The 23,869-nt window shown below is 39.0% G+C and overlaps 1 protein-coding gene across 1 annotated transcript in view; it reads right to left on the bottom strand.

Annotated features, from left to right (window-relative positions):
• SMARCAD1 (SNF2 related chromatin remodeling ATPase with DExD box 1) overlaps positions 1-23,869 on the bottom strand; it is a 41,956-nt gene continuing 18,087 nt past the window's right edge. The window contains 19 exon segments of the mRNA XM_082281411.1: positions 1-535; positions 847-956; positions 1,634-1,816; positions 2,720-2,838; positions 3,677-3,865; positions 4,996-5,117; positions 5,358-5,475; positions 5,905-6,000; positions 6,305-6,442; positions 7,490-7,625; positions 8,066-8,141; positions 8,340-8,399; positions 9,897-9,990; positions 9,994-9,996; positions 11,198-11,288; positions 12,532-12,734; positions 19,468-19,859; positions 21,327-21,411; positions 22,041-22,130. Of these exon segments, the coding sequence (XP_082137537.1) occupies positions 474-535; positions 847-956; positions 1,634-1,816; positions 2,720-2,838; positions 3,677-3,865; positions 4,996-5,117; positions 5,358-5,475; positions 5,905-6,000; positions 6,305-6,442; positions 7,490-7,625; positions 8,066-8,141; positions 8,340-8,399; positions 9,897-9,990; positions 9,994-9,996; positions 11,198-11,288; positions 12,532-12,734; positions 19,468-19,859; positions 21,327-21,411; positions 22,041-22,130 (2,367 nt within the window). The 3' untranslated portion in view covers positions 1-473.

Below are 23,869 nucleotides of genomic sequence, written 5' to 3'. Positions count from 1 at the left end.
TACAAAACCAGTACAGAACATCAAATGAACCAAAACAAGCAGAAACAGACTCAAGCATTGTCAAATAAGGCACATATAAAAAAATCTACACGCGGAATCCAGTGAAACAGACAGTTTATATATATATATATATATATATATATATATATTTGGAGGTAGAAATAATTACAAAAATACTGACAAGTCTTAAGCAGTAGCAGATTTGTTAAAACAATTACTACTTAGGTCCCCATTTTTAAAAGTGATCTGTAAAAGCTTTATTCAGCATCTGATGTTGGCACATTTGGGCCATTTATGCTTTTAAGCATCAAAAGAATGCTATTGGTGTTAAAAATTTTCAGTATCATGAGCAATACAATAAAGAAACTACAAAAAGTTATAAACGTTCATAAAACTCCTGGTCAACAGTAATGTAAGAGTCCTTGGGGTACATTGTCACCTTTCTTCCTTGAAGTTCACAACATATTTACATTTTAGAGACCCATTGAAGCTTTTAATAGTGTGGCTATATCTGCTGGAATGGTTCCTTCTTCTCCTGAGGAATAAAAAACAAGCATTAGTACAGCTTAAAATATTTCACATAAACAGATAAAAGCCTACGTCCCCCAAACTGTAAAAAAAATCCTCTGCTTGTAGGACTTGGTCACTGATTTCTGGGTCAGACTCAGAGGGCACTTCCTGTCAAATCAAAGAATAATCAGCAAAAATACATCTTTCTAGTTTAACATAAAAAGACCCCAAAAAACAAAAGGCTTGTCTGCATCAAGAATCTCCTTTTTTTCAGAGCAACATCTTGCAGCAGCTTTAATTTACTTAAGTGGACATCATTATGTGCAAGACACCTACCTGATTCTGCTGCAGTCATATCTTGCTCTAACTTCAATTTCTGTTGGCTGATTTTGAGCATGGTTTCTTCAATAGTCCCCTTACTGATGAGCTTTATGACTTGTACTTCTCTGAAAACCACAAAATCAGAAAAATTCATTTTATAGTTCAGACTAGTGCAAAAGGGAAGGATGTTATGTCTTTGCTCAGCTGGCTGGGGTTTAAAGCAAGGATAAGGAAATGAATGAGAGGGCAATACAAAGAGCATCTAGGTTTTTCTCTGGAATAACTGTGCTCTGTATGCCAGAAAACATGTTTTCTCCTGCACTCCCGGCAACTGCAAATGTCTGACAGGCACAAAAATCTCCGTTAGTATAAACAAGTCAAATTCCCCCTAATTCCATGTTAGAGTTGAATACAGTTGAAATTAAACACATTCTATGGTTTCACTCCTTATGATAGGGTGGCACTTAAAAGCTCAGAAGTCTCCTGAAGAGAACAAACAGCTTGGCCAGGCAGTCCCAAAGACTTCAGATCTACCATGGAATAGTTCCCAGCACCAGAAATTTGAGAATTATAGAGAATTTGAGAGTTGTAGTGAACTAGAAAAAGGAGGAGAGTGTAAATAAAGGTTTGTTCTGGCAGCAACATGGACTAAGACAATTACAGTTCCTAGCTCCCACACAACCCAGAGCTGGTTTACACAAGTCTCTGCTTAAAATTTTCAACCATAAATACTGTCCTTTTAGCCTCCTTTGAGAGCTTGCCTCCAAGAAAACCCAAGCATTATAATTAAAAGAAGTCTTACCGTGTCTGACCTACTCGGTGGCACCGGTCTTCTGCTTGCTTATCGTTGTAAGGGTTGCAGTCAATGTCATGAAGGATAACAACATTGGCCGAGGTCAGATTAATGCCCAAGCCACCAGCTTTGGTTGACAGAAGGAATACAAATATACCCATATCTGTATTGAACTCATCTATCAGATGTATCCTGCAGAACATAAGACACCATGAATCAGGCCTTGGAAAAAATACCACACTGGCTCCAGGGCTGAACACAGAAGTTGGGATGATCTTTTGGAAGAGAGGACAGAGGCACTGCATAGCAGCTCCATGTCCAGATGTTATGCAGCAGGAAAAAGGGTACCAACAGTCCTCTGCAGTGACCAGAGAAACATACTGAGTGACAGACAGATGGATAGCAAAGAATGAAAAGAGGCTCAGAAAAAGATTTTTTGATGATCACAGAACACAAAGAGCCAGCTGGAGGACGAGGGAAGACTGAAGTACATGAAACAAATGGGGAGGCGGGGGATTAATTTCACTTCATGACTGTCTTCTGTACCAACTGCACATACAAAGGCAGGAACAGACATCAGCTCTACATGGGAAGTAACACCACAGCAAGAACGACAGTTTTTTGAAATGAAGGAAAAAGCATCCAAAAAAATCTTCAAAAATTCTTGAGACAGAAACCAGCATAGCTCAAACACAAGAAAAGCACTGCAACGTTTTCAGCTACAGAGACAGGCAGAATGGTTTGTCCTAGAGAAACAAAAGGGTTTATCTGCCTATTGTAAAAGAGATACACTATACTTGCAAGGAATAGCTACAGCAATTATGGCATGTTGCGAACATGCGAACGAAACGCATCAGGAACTGCTGAAGATGGCTGATTTCCATGGCTAAGACTGTAACCCCACCATCTAAATCCCATCTTTCAGCCTTACTCTTACTAAGGTGATCTGAAATTCAACATTAAACGCCTTCCATAGACAATGTCCAGCAGCCACAGGCTTTTATACATTGAAAAACAAAGGTAAAGGTCTGAAGTCACCTCCCCTTCTCCAATACATTCACTTTCTCTCTCTCATTTTTGGCAAGAGTCACATACCGCTCAGAAATCTGCGTTTTTCCATCCAACCGAATGTATCTGTGCTGCCAGTGTTTTAGGAAAACTTCCAAGATGTCCAGCATCATAGTGAACTGGCTAAACAACACAACTCTGTCACCCTAGAAAAGACAAAGCAAAGCAAAAATGTAAAACATGTCAACTATCAACTACAGAAATGCTTTATCGGTGCAAATATCTTATTTTTACTTTCACTGAATCCATTTTCCAAAATCAAAGACTAAGCTGAAATTCATCAAGTCCGGATTGACTTTCAGTAGAGATTCCATATCCAGTCTTTCTGCTGCATTAACTCACTGTCATTGCAGTAATATTTTAATTACTTTGTACCTTCGTGACTCAAGCAAATGACATTTCAAATGCATAAATGACCCATTACTCCATCCAGAAACATCAAACTATTTTCATTCAAAACATGAAATATTTCAATTTAATATAGAGAGTAGCCCTGTTTTGTCTGAAATAATCAGATACACAGCACCCACATGTGCAAATTCAGGATACTCTGAAACATTACAGCACATGTTTTTTTGTAAAATAAACCTGCTTGAATCTCAGGGCAGGACTTAAAGCATGGGGCCTCTTCTTACCCTTCCACTGGCCTTTACATTATTCTAACGTAACACAATCTTATTCAATTGCCAAGAGAAGGTCCAAATCCATGAGGTGTGAAAATGATGCAAATCCCCATATACTGATAAATTAGTTAACCTGGGCTGAATATTCTGAAACTTGGAAAACTGGGAAAGTTTATTTCAGCGGTCTCTAAAATGATGTGCATACTCAGGGCTGCACATTAAAAGTTGTAAGTGTTGCTTTGCAAATTACATTGTAATACTCCACAGCAAAGCAACTGGGTTGCATAGAGAGCTGGCAGATATTAACAAGTTATTTAGAGCCACTCTTTAGTCAGAAAAAAGCTTCAGCCATCTGCAATACCTTCTCTTTAAGGTCGGAGAGAATGCGTTCCAGTGCTCTAAACTTTCCGGAATCCAGGATCTGATCCATGTCTAACGTGAAGTCACTGATGTGAGAATATTGCTTACAAAGCACATGCAGCTCAAAATCTGTCATTACTGTCATATCTTCAAAGATAAGGTCAGGGTTAGCATCACAATGTGTGGGTTCCTATTAGCAAAAATGAAGGGAAATAATGCAATACACAATCTCACCAGAGAACTAAAAACAAAGCCACCACACAGTAACATCCATAATCTCTGAAAAAAAAGTAACACTCCTAGACATGGACACATGCTAGAGCATGGCTCATGCAAGCAACAGAAGATGAACTCTCAGCTTCAGGTTTATAGGAGAGGATAATTACTTCACAGTTTAGCTTTCACAAGCACTTGTACTGCCAAAAACTTAAGGAGGATATGCTCAACCTCCATAGCAATTACCTACTTCCCATCAAGCCCTAAGACCTTTTACCCCTTTATCAGACCTCTTCCCCTGAAGACACATTGCCTAAAAGGGAGGTCCAATCTTTGGGTAGATGGCAGAAGACATGGGAAGCCCAGCCCAAGATGTAGGGTGGGTAGAGGGATGCCATGCCTGGAAGAAAGAGGAAAAAAAAGCCACATCTGGAGAGTATGATGGTATAAGTGGTAACAAAAAGGGACAAAAATCCTTCATAAACCACTGGGTCACTTCTTGCTTCTCCCCAACCTTGTCTGGCTTAATTTTAAAACAAAGCTGAAGACTACTCAAAGCCAGCTCCAACTTTTTTAGAGCACCTGCTGCACGCAGGTTTTTTTTTTTTTTCTATTTTAGAAAGAAGCAACAATTTTCCCCAAGCTCCTCAGGCATTAACCCCAGACAAATCACAAAAAAAAAAAAACCTTATCAGATCAATACTTTTATGCCTTCCCTATTTTAGTTCTGTACAATCTAGATTTCTTGCTACTCAGAAAGCTACTAAACTCAAGTGCCTACCTAAGATTTTTTCCATAAACACTTTGGCTTTAAATTTTGGGGTGGAGGGAAGAGGTGCTAAGGGGGAGCTAATGAAAAGGAGATGACTCCAGACCCACAACTGTTCTCTCCGTTCTAATGATACAAAAATCAGTGTTAAATACATACAGGGCTTGATTAGAGCACTGGATAGATGAAGAGGAATAAAAAGTAGCAACAATGAATTAAGTTTGGCAAAGACACTTTTCACCAGAAGTCTGACAAGAAAACAAACAAACAAAGAAACAAGTTTGCATTAGAAATTCTGAGAAATGAAGGATCGCTTCTGAATCTCATCCTCTTACCTTGAGCATAAGTGTGGACATTGTCCTGAGTTTGTCATTCGTGTAATACTGACGATGCAAAAGAGGGTGATTGGCCATTTTTCTAAGTTGCATCATTGCATTTCCCATATCAGAGTTTTTTTCTGTAAACAAAGAAGGAATCTTTGTACTACTTCTGAAAATAACCATCTCTCAGCAGAGCTTTATTTGCAAGAACTCAGTTTGAAAATTCACCTATTACCTGAACTTCAGAAAAATTCATAGAAGGGATATAGACAGTGTATGAGCATTAGACATTTCTACAAAGCAAAGACTTTGTAGTCACATTCAACACATCTCAGCATGAAAAAAATCCATGAAAAGGAAACGCGGCCCTTACATACCATTACTGTTAATAGTTTTCTTGAGCTTGTTTAAGAGAGCAAAGTACAGTTGTTCCTGTTTCTCAGACATGGCACAAAGTTCAATGAGATCTTTTTTGGGAGGTAGTTGTTTAAGGACCTGACAAAAAAAATGATACCAGATAAAACCTGTACTGTTGTGAATCATCAGTAATTCTGCACCATCTCACAGCTGTTAAGACACTCTGTTCATTCTCCTCATCCCAGCTCCTTTCACTGCTTGCAACTTCACTAACTCGGTTAGCAATTCAACTCCCATCTTGACTTGGATTATACATCAACCTCCCCATCAAGTAGTATGGTCTGCACACTCCAGAACTGCATGAAATAATATTATATGCAATGCCTGGAATCTACTCCCCTGCTAATCAGGGTTACCCTCTTCAGACCACTGAAGTCTGCAAGCACCCATTAATGTTTTTTTAAGATCAGTAAGTAATTTCACCTCCTATTATACTCAAAGATTGGTCTCAAATATTATCAGGCTTTTTGATAACACAAACCCATCATTTTAAAGATAAAACGTTACCTCATCTTTTACTCTTCTCAAGATGAATGGTTTTATTATCTGCTTTGCATGTGCAATTCTCTCCTTCTCATATATGCTTTGTTCTTCAGCACTCTTCTAAGGAAAACATTGAAAGAATTCAATTCAAGTGTTAAGCTTTCAGCTGCAACACCACCACCTTAACGTCTACAACTTGAAAACCCCAGCCAAAACAGACATATTTGACCTGACCATTAGTATTCCAAGATATCCTGTTACAAGATATTTTAATTTAGATGGTTTATTCAATTGTTTCATTTTCTAGATTTTCAAAGTCACATTACCTGTTTCCGTAAGATACCAATAAAACAGAAGTTATGCAGCAACAGCAATCTTCCAGCAAAAAGAAGTTCTTTTCAATAACAGAATTCACAATACTCACTGTTTTTGAGGAGAACATCCTTCGAATTTCACTTGTGCTACTGCTGAACATATGAGGCATGACAAAGTTCAAGAGGGACATCAATTCCAACAAATTATTTTGAACAGGAGTCCCCGTTAGCAGCAAGCGATTCTTGGCCTAGTTTGTCCAAAGTGGAAAGAGCAGCGAGAAACAGTCATCAAACAGACTAAAAACTATTATTGGCAAAAAAACCACAGCTATGGAGAAGTGAGAAAATAAGCTTAGTTTAAATTATAACTATTTAAACTTATTATATATTTGGAACTCATGGAGTAATTTCCCTGTTAAGTGAACAAAACTTAACAGTTTTACAGAACAGTTTACAGAACTGTGGATAACTGTGCACCAATTTAAGACAATTAAAAAAAACATTCCTGGATCTATTAGGCTTTTTCTCGATTGTTCTGTCTGGGCTTTGTTTTGGTTGTTGTTGTTGGGTTTTTTTTTTTGTTGTTTGGGCTTTTTTCTTCCTCTTAATGACTGTTAGTTGTTGCACCCATATCAAGTTCTCTAATGTCATACAGTACTTATGCACAAGTTTTGAATTTCAAGTACAAGCAGGTTTTATTGCTTAAAGATCAGCTCTTTAAAAATGCTTTTGATGAAAAATTTTGAAAAATAAGTTTCAGTAAGTGATCTTAAGTTTATTATTATTGTATGAATACTACAGTGCTAGATCATAATATTCAGAGAAAGAGCTGTACTCAAATCTTTTGCAAGAGTCTGCTGACTCAGGCTGCAAGCCACAAGAAAAAGTATTTTCCAGCCAGCTCTTCTCGCAGAGCTCCATTAGAGCAGGTCCTGAAATACTACAATGTTTCAGCACAAGTAACCAAAAAAAGTAGCATCTTTAAAATCTTTACTACTACGGGATATAACTGGGAATCTGCTGAACACTGAAACTCAAGCACTACCATCATTGAAATGATTCTGCAGGAAATTTATTACATTTCTTTGGAAGCTTATCTCCCTGCAAGAGTTCGCAGTGCAGGAGCCACTCCTTGGACCACACCAACACTTAAATCCACTTGCATACTGCAGTTTCTCTAAAATTATATGTATATGAACTTTACAGTTAATACTCTATTTTCCCCCTGCTTGTAACTACAAAACAGAAAACCCAGGAGCTGTCCCCTCTAACCCAGCAAAAACAAAACCTCTTACATTAATTGTCATGAGGTGCTGGTAGCGGACAGAGCTCATGTTCTTGAGCATATGACCTTCATCAAAAATTGCATAGTTAAGCTTCAGCCTGCGGAACAGTCCTCGATCATCTGAGCTGCTGATTGCAGAGTTGTACCTGTCAGAGACAAATGTCACTTGCATTTAGTCCCTCTCTGAAAATGAATGTACTGTTACTGTAATCAAATTAAATTCTCTAATATTGTTAAGAGTTATGGAGAGAGTGCATGAGGGGCAGTAAAACTGCCTGGTTTACTTGACTGAAGTAACCAACCATAACACAGTTCATTACTGGCAAATGATTACAGTTTACTTGATGAGCGAATGCTCTCAATAACACTTTCTAAAAATCTGCTAAAGCCTATTACAATGTAATATTATCTATACATGCTGACAGACACATATCTGTAACACCTATGACACAGTATTTCTTACACAATAATAAAACCCTAGTTAACTATTACCTGAAACCCAACTCCTAGAACTGTCTGGTTTCTTGTACCACTAGAGGTCAGCAGGACCTCACTAAAACTCTGTAGTTTTTTTTACTGTACTTACGTAGTCACAATCACATTGAAATCAACAACTTTATTATGAATGTCCACCCTGAGATGTTTCCTGTCTTCTTGGGATCCTTCAGAAGGACAAAACATAAAATGAGTACAATTACATATATTTATATACATGCAACAATTAAAGATGCACTCATCAATAAATCTGTGTACTTAAACAACTGTCTTAAAACGACACTTTCATGAGCAATTCAGCTTTTGTTAGACTGACCGCACAAGCAATTGTATTACTGGATTCATTTCTTAAATGGATTCCTCACCATAATAAAAAAGGACATTCAGTTCAGGACACCACAGATGAACTTCCCTTATCCAGTTATCTGTAAGACAACATTAAAACAAAACCCAAGTCATTTATACTTTATTATGTCTTAAAGTTTCACACCTCAGCATTAAACCAAACATCTGATTTCAATGCAAATCCCTTTAAATTCTCCTGAAGGTTAAGAAACACTGTCTTTAAACTGGAAAACCGATAATACGTAAGAAACCGAACCAACCCCAGCTGGGCTTTTGCTAACTCTTAACCAGCTTGCACTTTAAACCCCTAAAGAAACAGGTCTTGCACGGTCTGTAACCACCAGTGAAATAAATACAATGTTTAACTTTGCAACTCGATTTCCTCCCTAGACAGTTAATTCCTCAGAAAGCACACCACTTCATCTGCCAGTACTTGCCTCCAGAAGTATGTCATCAGGAGAGACCGTGCCTCTGGGAGCAGGCAGAGGAGCCTGACAAGCCGGGTGTGCAGCTCCAGGTGCGCAGCAGCACAGTGGCCACAGGCAACATTACTGTGCTCAAGGGGAAGCTGCTTGACAGCCAACACAACTGCTGACCCCCAACCGCAGCAGAAGGGGGACCCTGCTAAATGCCACTTGGGAATGGGCTGGACCCAAATCAGGGCTGAGGAGACGCCTCCAGAAAAGCATCAGGAAAGCTGCCAGTAGACTGCACTGCCCAGGCACTGGCAACCAGCCACTACAGTTCAGACTCTAAGACTGACTTCAGGAAAAGCACCTTCGTTCACATACTTAGTACACCTCAGGTTTTAAGTAATATATGCATTATTAAGAGTTGTTTTTAAAAAGGGAGCTCCAGTGGCGTTTGAAAGCACACTAAAAATGGAGATTTCAAACTTAAGTTGAACAACTGGAAACTTTTCTAATGTGTCAAGAGAAATTTCTGAAGTCCAAGTAGGTATTTTATATTAAAAGCAGCATTTACTTTCTAAATTCAACTTGTTACTTTCTCCTTTCATTCAAAAATATCCAAATTTAACTCCATCAAGAACCATTTTCTACTCAACTTCATCTTGCTGACATTTCATTCCACCATACTCTTCCTACTTTCAACTGAGGCCATAAAACAGTGAGAACACACAACTAGAAGACAGACAGCCTCATCATTTTAGGATTTTCATCTGCTTTGACAGATGCTGCGCAGTAAAGAGGAAAAAAGACTGTGAATGTTTAAAATGTCATGAAACCTAACCCTAAGCACAGCCTGAAGACTAGGAAGTTCAGCCAACATTCAATAAGTAAAGAGACTACTTGGCTACACAAGTTCAAACTGTAACAAGCAGCTTTATTTTTTTCGAAGCATACAGATCATCTAAAAAAGTTCCATGCTAAGTCTAATTAATTCAGAACAAGCATGCCTGCAGTATGGTCTGCATTCCAATTCAGATCACCTAAGGAGTTGAGTACCACCATAAAAAAAACAAGTTTTCCTTCATTAAATTATATTTGCTTTACAGTATGTCCATGATTGGTTTGGAGTTTTTTCTAACAAAAATATTTTTGAAGCTTGTAACTTACCTAACGTTGAAGCTGGCACAACTATCAAATGGGGACCTCTATTGCCCTCTTGGTAGAGATAAGCCAGAAATGCAATAGCTTGAATTGTTTTTCCTCAGCCCTAAGAGAAAACAAATCCATTTACACAATCTGTAGGACATAAAAGTGTTTTGTACTCATAAGACAGCTACAGTGTAGTGAAGGCCCAATAAATATTAGAACTTTGATATGAAAATTTGTTCTGTTTAGCTAATTTTAGAGAAGACAATTCCTTCTTAAGTAGAACCTCAGTAAAACTTCATTATCATTTCAGCTCAATATTTGAACAAGGATTCATCTTTTCCATTTATGAAGTTTTTCATTTTAGTTCAATATCATCCCTCAAATCATGGTCAAAAATGTACCTTCCTGAACCAATGGTGCAGAAAAATGATTACTTGGAAACTAAACATTTATTTCCATTTGAGCCAGTTGTACAAAGGATATTCCAGCTATTTCTGAAGTAGAATTTAATATGCAAATCAGATTTAAGATAAGCCTGCATTTCCACCAACACTCACTCTTCCTGTTTTCTGCATCATGAATTTAAAAATTTCGTGTATCTACCACAAAACACACACATTCTTACTAACATGAAACATAGAGAAGTTGAGAAACACTGCCTAAGTCATAGCAAGGCAAACCAATGCTTTCATTCATGGTTCATGAGAAGATGAGCAGCAGCCAGGATTAAAACAACAGACCACAAATTCAGCAGCTGCATCACTAAGATTTTTCTGTTGTACAACTATGGGTGGTGTCAGCACTCAACAAAACCTAAAACCCATAAGCTTGTCTCTCTCTTAGCTCAAAGTTGATGGGGAGTGTCATGAAAAGAGATGGTGGAAATGCTGCTTCTGGAGAAGCACTGAATGTTTCTACCCATTTAATTTTTCCTGAATTATTATTATCTGCCTGTTTTGAAACTGATGGAGAAATGGAGAAAACAGGTGCTCACTACACTAAATGCTGGACAAGTAGAATGAATTTTATTTTGGGGCCAGGAGCTGTTAAAATCCATGGTTTGAAAACAACGTGTTGTGGTAGAAACTGGTTCCATTGCATCAGAAGACACCATGTGACTTGTAATTGTCAGTGTCCACAAATTTTAGGCTACTTTTGATTTTCAAATGGAAAGAAGGAGTTCAGCAGCTTCTAAGATCTTGGAGAACTATTTGCAATTTAAGATTACTTATAATCTGCTTTAGGTTTCTAGGCAAGGATTTAACAAAGTCTTTTCTGCAAAATTTTAATGATTCTTAAATAAGCAGTTTCACACTCACCATTTCATCAGCCAAGATGCCATTCAATCCATGTTTATATAGCAGTGCTAACCAGTTCAAACCAATTTTCTGATATGGCTTCAGTTTTAAACTGTTAAAAATAATCAAGCTTATTACCACCTTTTATTTGTTTCTCCATGAAACACAACTTTACACTTACGGTAATCACAGAATGGCAAGTTTAACATTGCCTTTATTTTAATGCCCTCCAGATCTCCTTGTGTAATGAAAACCACAAACTTTATTAATCAGTCACCCGTACACAAACTGAGTTGCTTGCTTTTTCATAGACCTAAAATGATCAAAGTGAGTAACACAAGAAATACTTTTCTTCTACAATCAGTGATACACAACCAGATACAAGCAGCTACAGAATCACTCTTTTTAAAAATACACCATGAATTAAGTGGCATTTTGCAGCTGCATTCCTAATTTTGCTCTGTTGTACAATTACTGTTTGTGTCAGCACCAAAGAAAAACCCAAACCTAAACATACAACGCACAAAGCACACTCAACAGCGCGTCACCCAGTCCAGCACTTTTTCCAAATAAAAAATGTCACTGATGTTCTTCCTCCAAAGACTTCTTGCTTCCTCCCAGGTTTTATTCTCGCATACATGAGAATCCTTTTGCTGTTTACTTGTAACAACATCCAACTCTAATTCAAGCTGCTACTTTAGCCAATCCCACTACAACCCTATGCTTCCTAACCCTTAGGATAATGCCCTCCACCATATCCATATCCATATCCATATCCATTTTCATTCCTCCTAAGCTCTCTCTTCACTCCTAATATCTATTTGGAGAACCTTTCCAATTTTGAAATAAATCCTTGCCCACAACACATCCCTGCTGCTACTCCCACTGGATACAGAGTTTCAGATTACTTTGCACATCTGAACTTCCTGACCAAGGTCTTTCATCCAGCTGATAAACCTTCCCAGTTTGTTCAGATTTGTTCCAATTTAGCATCTTTGAAATCTAATCCCATTTGAAATCTGTCCCCCGTTACAGATGCAGGTTTGTTTGGACTTTTATTTGAAATAAGCTGACAACTCACGATTCCATTGCTTAAGGTTGGCTGTTACATTCACCAGAAACTGCAGGAAATAAAACAGTTATAATTTATGTTCTTATCCTGCTCACCAGTTTTCCCGATACACTTAAAAAATCTGTTAGATTCTCGCAAGTGTTGCACATCACTGTTTAGCTCACTGAGAGCTAAGTATGAAAAATCTGCAACTCTACTTTCAGAAACTACTTTTTTGAAAATCCCAGTCTTCAAGTACACCTCTTTGTCCAACACCCTTATAAAGTATAAAAATGAGAGATACCTGCGATTCAGAATGGAGGGTTGCTCTATGTTCCATCCACATCCTCCATCTCCAGTAATCCTGGTTACCTGTTTTGTCAGTTTATTGGAAATGTCTTCACATTTATTCATGAGCTTTAGAACCACATCCCTCTCCTTCAGCAGTATCTTGCAGTTCCACACTATATCTTCTGACAAACCAGTAGTCTTTGTCATTTTTGTAAACTGCAAAATGATTAAAAAAAATTCTGTGAGTAGTGGTAATAGCAGCAAAGGTGCTGCAGTGAAAATCCACAGCTGCTGCAGGCAGTAATTCAAGTAGGAGACAGCAACAGCATTTCCATCTTCTCTCAAATCTTCAAATACTCCTCACACTTGGCCCACTGCAAACTGCGTGAATCCACACTGAAGGTCATCACTGCAGCTCCCCACAGTGCAAGAGATATAAATTCTCTGAAGAGTTTCTAATGTAAAATGCAGGCACTTTGAACTCAAAATCCTCAACAGGAGGCAACATACAGTGCAAAGCCAGCTTTGAAGGCCAGACACACTAACAGAACAAAACCCTAAAAGGAAGGAAAAAAAGCACTCATTCTCATTAAGATGCCCTTTTAAACAAACCCTATTAGATACTAAAGATGTAGGATGTAAGCATAACGTAGGCATCAAGGCAAACAAATGAACCTATAACGAAGGTTACTACATTTCATTATGGGTCTGTCTGGGGCTCAGCATTACTTGGTTCTAGTTCTGACTCCACCACAAAGGACACATTCAAACTAGACTTAGGCATATAAAAAAAAAAAAAAAAAAAAAAAAAAAAAAAAAAAAGGATACGAAGTTTCCCAAAACTACACCAGGTTTTCTGTGGCCACCAAGTACTGACAGGACAGAGAAGCCTTACTTCTACCACTTGCTTCCTCAAGTCCACACTAGTTACTTTGTATTTCCTTCCTCTAAACTTCGGATCTTCATCACAGTATGAATAGTCTACATGTCTGAGCCAAGCAGCCTGAAGCTGTGTCAAAACAGGCCCTTCAGGCCCATCAATTTCTCCTGAATTCCATGTAGTGCCATCTGCAGAAAGTGTAAAACCTACCACTAAATATGTTTCTGCAGTAACTGGGGTAATATTTATAATGACAGTATTTTCACAAGTAGTTATCCATATTTCACTGTAAAGAACAGATACCTTTTTTTGTTTATTAATGGATTTAAAGAATTGAAGAATACAAGATGCTTTGGATTTGCCATTCTTATATTAAAACAGAGGTGATTTTCACACAGAGTTTTCTGAATTTTTGATCAGGGAGCTGTTAAAATTTACCACAAGACTCCATATGCATATATCCTCCAAGAATTCCTTCCATAAAAAAGGAGTCATATGATCCAGTTATTATGTATTAAGCAACTCACCAATTTTGCCACATTGCAGAGTAAAAGCAAGTTTTGTTACGGTGAAGAGTGTAACCAGATTGAATTTACAGTAAAATAAAATTTTAAAACCAGCTTTCATTAGAAAAATATTGGAAAAATAAATGAAGTGAGGCAATTACAGTTGGGGGCTATGTTTGTTTTGTTTCTGTTTTTTCCATTTTAAACAAACCCCAGAAAGTTTACCAACACTCATAGGTTAGACCAGGCTAAAATGCACATGTCAACACCTGCAAAGTTTTCTGAATAGACACCTCTATTTAGAAATAAAAAAGAACACAGTTTTTAATAGGTGCCTACAAAAATTCAAAATTTGTTTTGATGCCTAAAGCTTTGGTTGGCATGAATAGAAATCCTGTAATCCATAAGTAAAGGTGTGGAGAATTGAGCCATCTGTTATTAAAAGAAATGGTATTGTTTCATGTCAGCACATTAACATCAACATCCAAGTTGCAACAAGAAATACTTCAGCCACTGGTTTGCATGTGAAACACAGGGTGTTACCCTGCTCAGAGCACAAAGCAGATCCACGGGTGGCCTTTGCTTTCTAGAGGTTCTGACACCCTCCCAAGTTCACCTTTTTTCAAATGAGGCCCAAAAATGTGAGTCCATCAAGGAAACTGAATCCATGAGCTTCCACGGCACACCTGGAATTGCCACACCAGCGTACTCTGCTTAGGCTTACTTTACACCACTTGCAAGATGATCTGGGCTCTCACTTTAATGCCTAAGGGTGAAAGGCTCAGCCTCAATCAACAAACTCCAGTTGCACTGTTGAGCAGTTTTCCTTTTCTAACCTGATGCATTTGCTGCTTCCCTTCAGCTGGCTTTGGTGCAAGGCGGTTGTGGAGTTTGGGTTTTGTGGCAGTTTGTACATGTGCAGCCAAACAAAATGAGATGACAAAGCGAGCTACCCTCGCTTGAGTCTGTATCTCCTAGCTCATATACTGCTGCAGTGTACAGAATATGATGGACAAATACATCCACCACTGACAGCTCAGTTCTCCTATTCCCCCAGAAGTGATGTGCTATGTCAGCATTTCTATGTAACACTTTCCATCAGCTTTACTTGTGTGTATTCTGTAAGAATTTCTACAGACATTGTTTAAACCACAAAGTCTTTAAATACTAAACAAGACAGCTTATTTTGTGACAGAGTAATACTGTGAATGACAAAAATGAGAGGATACAGCAAATCTCACAGAGATACATATATTTTTACACTAAAAGGAAATTCAAATAGGTAACAGTTATACACCTTAAAAATAAGAAGCTGAACAGCATTAAACCCTCTCCAGTTCCTCTCCAGCATTTACCAGAGCCAGCAGGAAATTGCATTGGGCACACACAGCAGGCCAAGGAACAGACCACCACCCCAGACCCCAACACCCCAGCTGAGCTCCTCTGGGAGCCAGTCTTGGCTCTGCCTTCATTTCTTGGCACACACTAAACCCTGTTGGAACCCTGGGTTCTGAGAATTTCAGCCTTTCAGTGCTGAGAGGCAGTGATCCTCAGAAACACACTGTATTCGATCCATAACCCTGGGAAAAGCTTCCTAAATTGTGTGATAACACTGAGGCTGTTGCTGTGTAACTAAAAGTTATATCACTGGGTGAAATATGTAGAAATGTAGAAAATTAGGTTTAGAGGATATAGGTAATAATAGGTTGCAATATGGAGGATTTTGGGTGTGGATTTATGTCGTCTTCTTTCTCTTTCTTCTTCATAAATCTAGGGATTATGGTATTGGTTCAGAAGTTCCGCACCACAGGACATGAGAAGTTAGTAATTGGATTGTAAGTAAAAACATATTACTTAGCATTTCATAATTGGTTAATTTAGACTTTAAAAAACCTTGGAAGTGAGAACTCATGGCCATTTTCCACCCTGTCAACTAAGAGGCACACACTGTGCAGCTGTATTACTGATAAGATATAATAAACAACTAAGTCCGAACAAGAATTCTTTATCTCCTGCATTTAAATTCGAACTCTGAGTAAAAGAACTCGAAATACAAAAACAGAGAAAACCAATAAACCCATGCAGGTACTGCCCTTACATGACTGTGCTCTCAGCCTCTCTGCTGAGAAATGGTGCTGAGTACTGCAGTTTCCAACACTGGTCAATGCCACAGTTTGGAAAACAGAGCACTGTTAAAATATAATTAAGCACCAACAAGATTTTAGAGGAGTGAGGACAGGGCAAAGGGCAATTGGTGCCCACAAGTTCTTCCACCAAGGAAAGAAACCATGCTGTCTGCTGGCCCACAATGTGTGCCAGTGGGGCATCACTGGGACCTCAAAGCAAACAGAAGAGGTGAAAAGCCAACACAGGGGATTGAGGGGGGACCTCACTGCAGTTACAAATTCCTCACAAGGGGAACTGGAGAGGCAGACACTGATCTCTTCTCTGCGGTGACCAAGGACAGGACCTGAAGGAATGGCCTGAAGCTGTGTCAGAGGAGGTTTAGGTTCGGTATCAGAAAAAGGTTCTTCACCCAGAGGGTGACTGGGCACTGGAATAGGATCCTCATGGAAGTAGTCACAGTACCAAGCCTGACAGAATTCAAGAAGCACTTGGACAATGCTCTCAGGCACACATGGGGCTGTCCTGTGCCGGGCTACAGGAGTTGGGCTTTGATACCCTTGTGGGTTCCTTCCAACTCAGAATTTCTAATATTCTGTGAAAAGACCCACCAGGAGAGGAGGTCTCTCTTAACAGCTGTTGGTTTACTACCTCATCTCTGTCTAGAGGAGGTAGAGCATAAAGCCAGCACAGAGCAGACCTGCATTGAGAGAGAAAAACATGGCTGTGCCTCTTGCACAAGATCTATGTAACATAAGACAGCAGACCTAGACAAAGGGAGGTGAACTTTTCTCTCCACCCTGTCCTGCAGCTTGGTCTGATCCTTTGCTTCACCTTCCCCTCCACAGATGACGGCACTCTTGGAGCTCATTCCTGCCTCTCCTCCTGGATGTCACAGCCATGCTTTTCTGCTGACCATCCTTTAGTATGTCTACCACTCATCTGCTCCTCCTGTGTTCTAATGCCCAATTCCCAGCAGTGCAGGGCTGCCCCTCATGATCTCCCATCTGCCCATCACACCTCCTCCTATATCTCAGCTCTGTGCTTGGGCTTTGCAGAAGCACCTGGGCCCACCCTTCCAAAGCCTCTGCCTCAGGAAGCAGTGTGCAGTTTTAGGTTGTGAATATGACAAGCACTGAGAGAGGTGCTCTCAGAAAACACATCCCAATTTCTTTTGTTACCTACTACTTTCCCTATGCACACGACGTACTCTGGAGAGAGGGCACCAGTCCTTGCACACTGCACACCTTGCTCACTTCTCCAAGGAGACAGACACATAAAGCCTCAAGGACATATCCGAGTACTCTTTATGCAAGTTGGTGTTTGAGAGGAGGTTCTCCCAGCCAGTCGTGTCCAGCACTGAAGACTGGATAAAACTACCCTCCTGGAAAATGTACTTAATCTACAGTGTAGGCACTTCTAAACTGCCATATAAATTAATCTTTGTGAGCAAGGACAATTTCAGCTCTCTCCATTTATTTTGAGAGCCACGTCTGCTAAATTATTTTCTATGTATTTTAAACATTGCTAGATCAAGTTAAACATTTGTCTGAAATATCTACTCCAAAGAATAAGTATTTCCAAGTGTTCTTATTAACCTTATGAGCTTATGAAATTAATTTAAATCCTCTTGGAAACAAAATAGCTTAGTCCGACTTAAAAAGATTGTCTAGAATAAAAAGAAAGGCATTCTCATTTGTGTTTTCCTGGAATAAAACAGTCAATTTACAAAACAGCAGGCTTTAGTTTTAATCTCAGGCTTAGAGTCTTAATATCTTCCTCAATTCTAATAATGAACAAGTGGTAACAACTTATAGTGCTTTACATTGTGTTACACAAGATACCATTACAGTAAAGAGACCTTAAAACTAAGCCAATTTCTTTAATGCTGTAACTGATTCAGCTCTCTCCATTATTCTAACCACTCTTATTAATTGGTAGGAGAAACACTGGATTACTGAGCTACTGGATCTTTATAAACAATTAAAGCCACACTGATACAAAACATCTGCTAAAATCTGCTGCAAATCACTTCTATTCTGGGCAAGTATTCACAATACTACATGAACATGTGGCTGCTGACAGCAGCAATCTTCATGAAAGACAAATTTTGAATTCAAACAGGCCCATGCAGCTTTTTTTTTTTTTTCAACTGTAAAATATTTTACACAGAGAAGAGCAGAAGAGCCCTGTAGCAAATACTTCTGCAAAGAATTAAGCTCAGGCAAAATCCAACAAGTTTAGAAAGGAATAGCTGCACGACAGATGTTCTGTGAGACGCCAAAGGCTTGGGGCAAAACGGATTTCTTTTGCAGCATACCTGTACCTTGTATTTTTTTTAAGTATCGTCCTCTTGTCTCGCCCCCCCCCCCCCCACCTTGCAACAAAACAAAGATCATTTTGTTTTCCTTAAAATTCTTTTTTGTATCCCTTACTGTTTTGTGGTATAATATTTCACACACAGGATAATAAATGTTATTGTTTTACACATATTGAAGAAGTTCTTGCATATGTCAGTGCGGGGGGGGGTTCAGAATGCACACTGATGAAGAAAACACCAATTACTTTGTAAAAAGGCCTATGCACAGTTACTGCTTTAAAATCCAAAGCACTAATAAATTAAATCAAGACAATCTGCTGTAATGCACTTCAAATTTCTTACCAGCACATTGCTCTTAGCAGGTTTGATGTCTTGCAGTTAACTGAAACTGTATGAAATGTGAAGTCTACAAAAAAGCCGTGGTAAACATCTGAAAGTAACAATGCAGCGACAGTAGATAATGTACTTACCCACAGATATCCTTGTCCCTTCTGTGGTGGATTGTGGCTTAGCCTTCTGCTGCTTTACCTTTCATTAACAAAAACACAGCAGCTCACTCCACTAAAAATGGCTGCATTGCTTAGCTAGCAAAACCATGCTAGACACTAAGCTGCAGTAGAATAAAGGCACAAAAGAAGAAAAAAAAAAAAAAAGAGAACGACCATTTCTTGCCTGAAACTGAAAATATCCATGCTGGCTTCTTCAATCATGGAGCTATCCTGGAAGCTGCTGCTGCTACACAAGCGTCTGCAGTAAAGGTCCTGCCACGTTCTTCCCTCCTGCATGTGTTTTCAGCTACAAGAGCTCAGAACAGGCTAGCAAACACCTCCTTCTTAAGTGAAAGCTCCAATTTCTCCTTCTGCTGTGAAATCAACCAACTTTCTATGCTTACAGAGTGAGTGACAGTAATGTCAGCCAATCAGCTTGAGTTTTCCAGAAAAATCACCCCTTAATTCATTCAAAATCAGGTCATATGACACTATTTGAAACGCTATTGGCTTAGGAGGAACATAGCATTTTAGCCTAATGAGGAAAAGGCCACCCATCTAAGCCTCTCTAGGCTGAAGCCACCTTGACTCTAGGCAGGCTGAGGATAGGAAAGGAAGAATGCAGACCTACCAGAGCCTCCCAGCTGTTAAAGGGCCGGAGTGCTATTATCTTCTGAGCCTTTTTCTGAGAACACTGGGGAATCAGAGTCAGTTCGCTCAGGGAAGCATCCTGCAGGAAGCTGAGGATTTTCGCTTTGTAGCCATCCTCCATCACTTCATCGCCGCTGCTGTAGTCCTCATCCAGGGAGCTTCCGCCATCTTCGGAAGCGGACTCGTCCTCCATGTGTTCTGTTTCTCTTTTAGCGCTCCAAATGCTCCTTTTGCCTTTGTCCTTTTTCTGAAAGCCGTTCTGCTCTTTCTCAGAAAATTTCTGCTTTGTCTTCTCTTTACTCTCATCACTTTGGCTCTCGGTGGAGGCTTCACTCCAGTCAACAACTTTCCTTTTGGGAGGAAATTCTATACCTATGCATGCAACATAGAAGGCAACAAGTCAATGCATATTGGTTAAGGGCTGGTGCAAACACAAGTTGTTCTTCCAAAATAAAACCTAGAGATCTGTAAAACACAGTTCTAGTATTTAATACACAAAAACTCAACAGCAGGTGTTATGAAAAGAAAAGAAAAGCAAATCTGTATAAAACATGTAAATAGCTCCAACTGTGAGTGTAGGATAAGAAAAGCTAATTTGTATAATGCTCAAATAGAAGAAGGTTTTAAGTATCTTAAAACAGAGATGATGAACATAATGTAATACTTGTGAGCTGCAGAAGCTCTGAGGTAAGAGCAAACTGTTAAGAACTCTGATGTATCCTTAAGATGAGACACTGGTCCCACTGCACTTGACTGCAGAGACATTAATTCTGCTGATTTGAGAAAACAATCCTTTTTTTCACCAAGAAAATGATCTATTTTTTTCCTTTTTAATGCATTACAGTACAGTATTAGAGATGGGACAACGAAAACATGCACTTGTTAAAAGAACTCAAAGAATGAGGCATCTCCAGCCAAAATAACTCAGCTGTCAGAACAGTTGAGACAAAAGTTATTTAACAAAGCACAAGCAAGTCGTTTTCAGAACTTGCATGGGTTTTGATTCCCTCACTGGAAGACAGCACTTGCAGTGTAGAAGTTTCTCTTCTGCCCAATCCCAGCTTGCTACTGACTGAATCCAACCCTGACATCTGCCTTCTCAGAAGCAGCAGTAAGGACTCAACTTCCTGAGTACTGATAGCTCTCTCCACTTGTAAATAACTCAATTAAGAACACTGCCCTATCCCAAGAACGCTTAAATAGCTGATACAGAAAAGCATGCACATATCTGACAGCTGTGTAACACACTGAAAAGTAATCAATTCATTAAATAGTACTTAATTTATAACTCGCAGATTTACTTGGAATCACTGGGTTTGCTCCCTGCCACATTTGAAGTACTGGTATTTACAGATGGGTTGCATAATTCAAGGCCTATTTCTAGTATGTTTCTCTCCTAGAATACATTTTACAAGGACAAAATAGCATGTATCACTTGTTACCTATGCAGTTATCTGCAATTACTGGTTTAGAAACCAGTAATTTACAAATTAGTCCAGTTAAAAAACAAGCTTATTTTTAAACAAGCAGGAAGGGAGCAGGTATCAGCTTTGACATTTATCAAAATATATTTTAAGATATACCCATAGGTAATTAAAACTTTTTATGCCTACCTGTATTAGCAGGATAAAGAGACTTATCCCTACTTACAGAGCAAAAGATAAAAATACAGACAAATTTATTTTCCTTCTTTTATCCTCCCTGTAATACTAATTTCAAGTACAAGTGCAAGTTTCTAGGCATGTTGCTGTCAGGACTGTCACTGCTGGACATTCAAAAGTATTTGTATCACAAGTCTGTTTTGTCTCAGGATAAAATGAATTATAAATCTGTCTTTACCCTCCTCATCGTCTGCAAATATTTTCAGGGCTTCCAGTGCATCATGAAACACCCAGTTATGTTCCTGAAGTACCTCTCTCAGCTCCTAGTGAAAAATAAGACATTTGGCATTGTGGTGAGATAAGCACAAGCTAAATTACTGTGCCTAATAACACCAGGCAAAGAAAACCCCTGAATTTCAAAATCAGGCGATTCAAAATAAAGGAAATCAAAAGGAGAAAACCCTTCAGTTAATCTTCACACACTCAGTTTAGGCAGAGCTGCGCTCCACTTTTGAGAAGTGTAAGAACACACGTGAACAAGCTTTGCTTCCAACAGTTTAAAGCTCAGTACTTGATGAGCAGTCGCTGAGAATCATCAGATACTAAACTAAAACAAAGTGAATGATACATTTAGCAGTCTGGGGGAGAAGAGTGAGAGAGGGAGGGATCACTTCCCCTTGCATTATTATAAAAAGTCATCAAATTTGACTATGCTAGGCCTGTCATAGGGCCAGAAATGTAGGAAGAGAAGTTCTGTATAGTCCTAACCACATCCCACTGCTCTCAGTTCAGGACAAGCTACATTCTAAAAGGAGGAACAGCAAAAACCTTCCTACCCTGGGCTCTTTCCAAAATTGCTGCTGGTAAAAGAAGTGTTTCATATGGACTATCAACAGCTGCAGTTTTCTTAAGAAGTCAAAACCTGATGTGCCATAGGGATACATCAGCTCACCTCCTTATCCAATCCAGGGAATGTACCTTGCAACTTCTTCACAAGCATCTCTTGCCTCTCCCATTGTCTTTTGGGTTCTGAGTCATCCAGCTATGTTAAAGAAAGGTAGGTTTAATATAAAATACAACTACAGAAACAGAAGAAAACCTCATCAATATTGCTTATCCTTTAAAGAGCTACTCTAAATGACAAAAGCACGTAAGACAAATTCAAGTTGCAGTGATTCCTCATACATAGTCAATGATCAAAGAAAGACCAAAACTGTCATAAACATAGAAAATGCCTTCCATCACAAAAACTGGAACTCTTTGCTTGATAAGCATACACAGTGCCAAGTTATATACCAAAAGACAGTTAATTTAGAACGGTCTAGTTTATATTGCTTTAAAATCAAAAATTGTTAGTAATTCTGGATGATTTTAAGGCAGAAGAAGTCAAGGTTAGCAATCAGATTAGATTACTAAGCACGCAGTGTTTAACCCACCAAAGCCTATGAACATGTCAAATGGTGTGCTTATATTAAGATTGATGGGTTAAAAAATCCCCAAATATTATGTCACAGCATCATGGAGTCACATCAAAGACTGGTAAAACTTTTCATCAACAATAGCTTCACTAACAGCTACTATCAGCCTGCAAAATGGAAGTTAACAAGTGCCAAAACTTCCACAGGCCACAAGCTGCTCTGCTTTGTACTCACCACACCAGTGACAGTGGGGTGTGTTTTATCAGAAAATCCAGTTTCTTCCTAGAGCTTTGAATGCAAAGTGGTTACAGAGCTACTTGTCTACAGCAGAGATACCAACAGGCTGGATCAATGTTTACTTTGCGGAAGGAACACAAACCAGATCACCCAGAGGCACTCTGAGTAACAGAGGACATCATTCCTTTCCTCAGTGAGCCTACAGTGTCACTAAGACAGCAGCTACAGTCCATAGAATAGCTGCCCAAGTATGCTCTGGTCTTAGGAACCAGAGGGAAAAGCAAGACTGAAAAAAAACCCCTGCAAGTTCTCACTATAGTTCTCTATAATGAGTTCTAAAAACCCATGTTCCACATTTGTTTTTTCCAATTCTTCCCCTCTTAATTGTAAAGAAACTCTCAAGAACAGAAATCAGGTTGATACATGAAACCAGGTCCAGTGGAGCACTGTTTGCTAGGCTGGCTAGTTAAAAATTCACTAAAGTCTCCTTTCATAACCAAACCCAGGGGTTTGGTGAGGAGAAACAAGCCCAACTCAAATCTCTCTTTCAGGAAGAAGGGGACTAAACTAAAAGAGTAGTAGTCTTTTTGCTTTAATGGAAAACCGTGTTTTCTTTATTTGGTTCTGTCTGAGGACAACATTAGCCTAAATTTCAACAGTCACCCTCCTTCATGCAGCCTCCAGCACTTATGCAGAATTTCCTTTCTCTACATAAGTGGCTATCAAGGATGTCTGCTGGGATGCCTGGGAGATGGCCTCATGACAGCACTGTAGGACTGTGCAAATCTGCCAAATACCATCCTAAATAGCCCAGGATCATGACAAAGTTCCCATTTATTAGCAGAGGTCAAAGTAGTCAGTCCTTTAAATGTAACCAATTCATTATTTTTAAAGATTTTTTTAAGTCATAGTTTCAAATATATAAGCAACATTACTTCTATAACAAAGAATAGCAGTAGCAAAAGATATTAACTTCATGTGCTTGAGGAAATACAAGGAATGACCTGAGGAGGCAAAGTGATCCAAAGCCTGTAATTCCCACTGATGTTCACAAAAACTGAGTGGTACTCAGAGCCTCACATACTGCTGCCTGCCTTCAACCACTTCCCCAAAGCAGTGAACTGGC

The sequence above is a fragment of the Coloeus monedula genome, assembly GCF_965178545.1.
Source record: "Coloeus monedula genome assembly, chromosome: 5".
Classification (NCBI taxonomy): Eukaryota; Metazoa; Chordata; class Aves; order Passeriformes; family Corvidae; genus Coloeus; species Coloeus monedula.
This window is presented reverse-complemented; position numbering and strand designations above follow the sequence as displayed.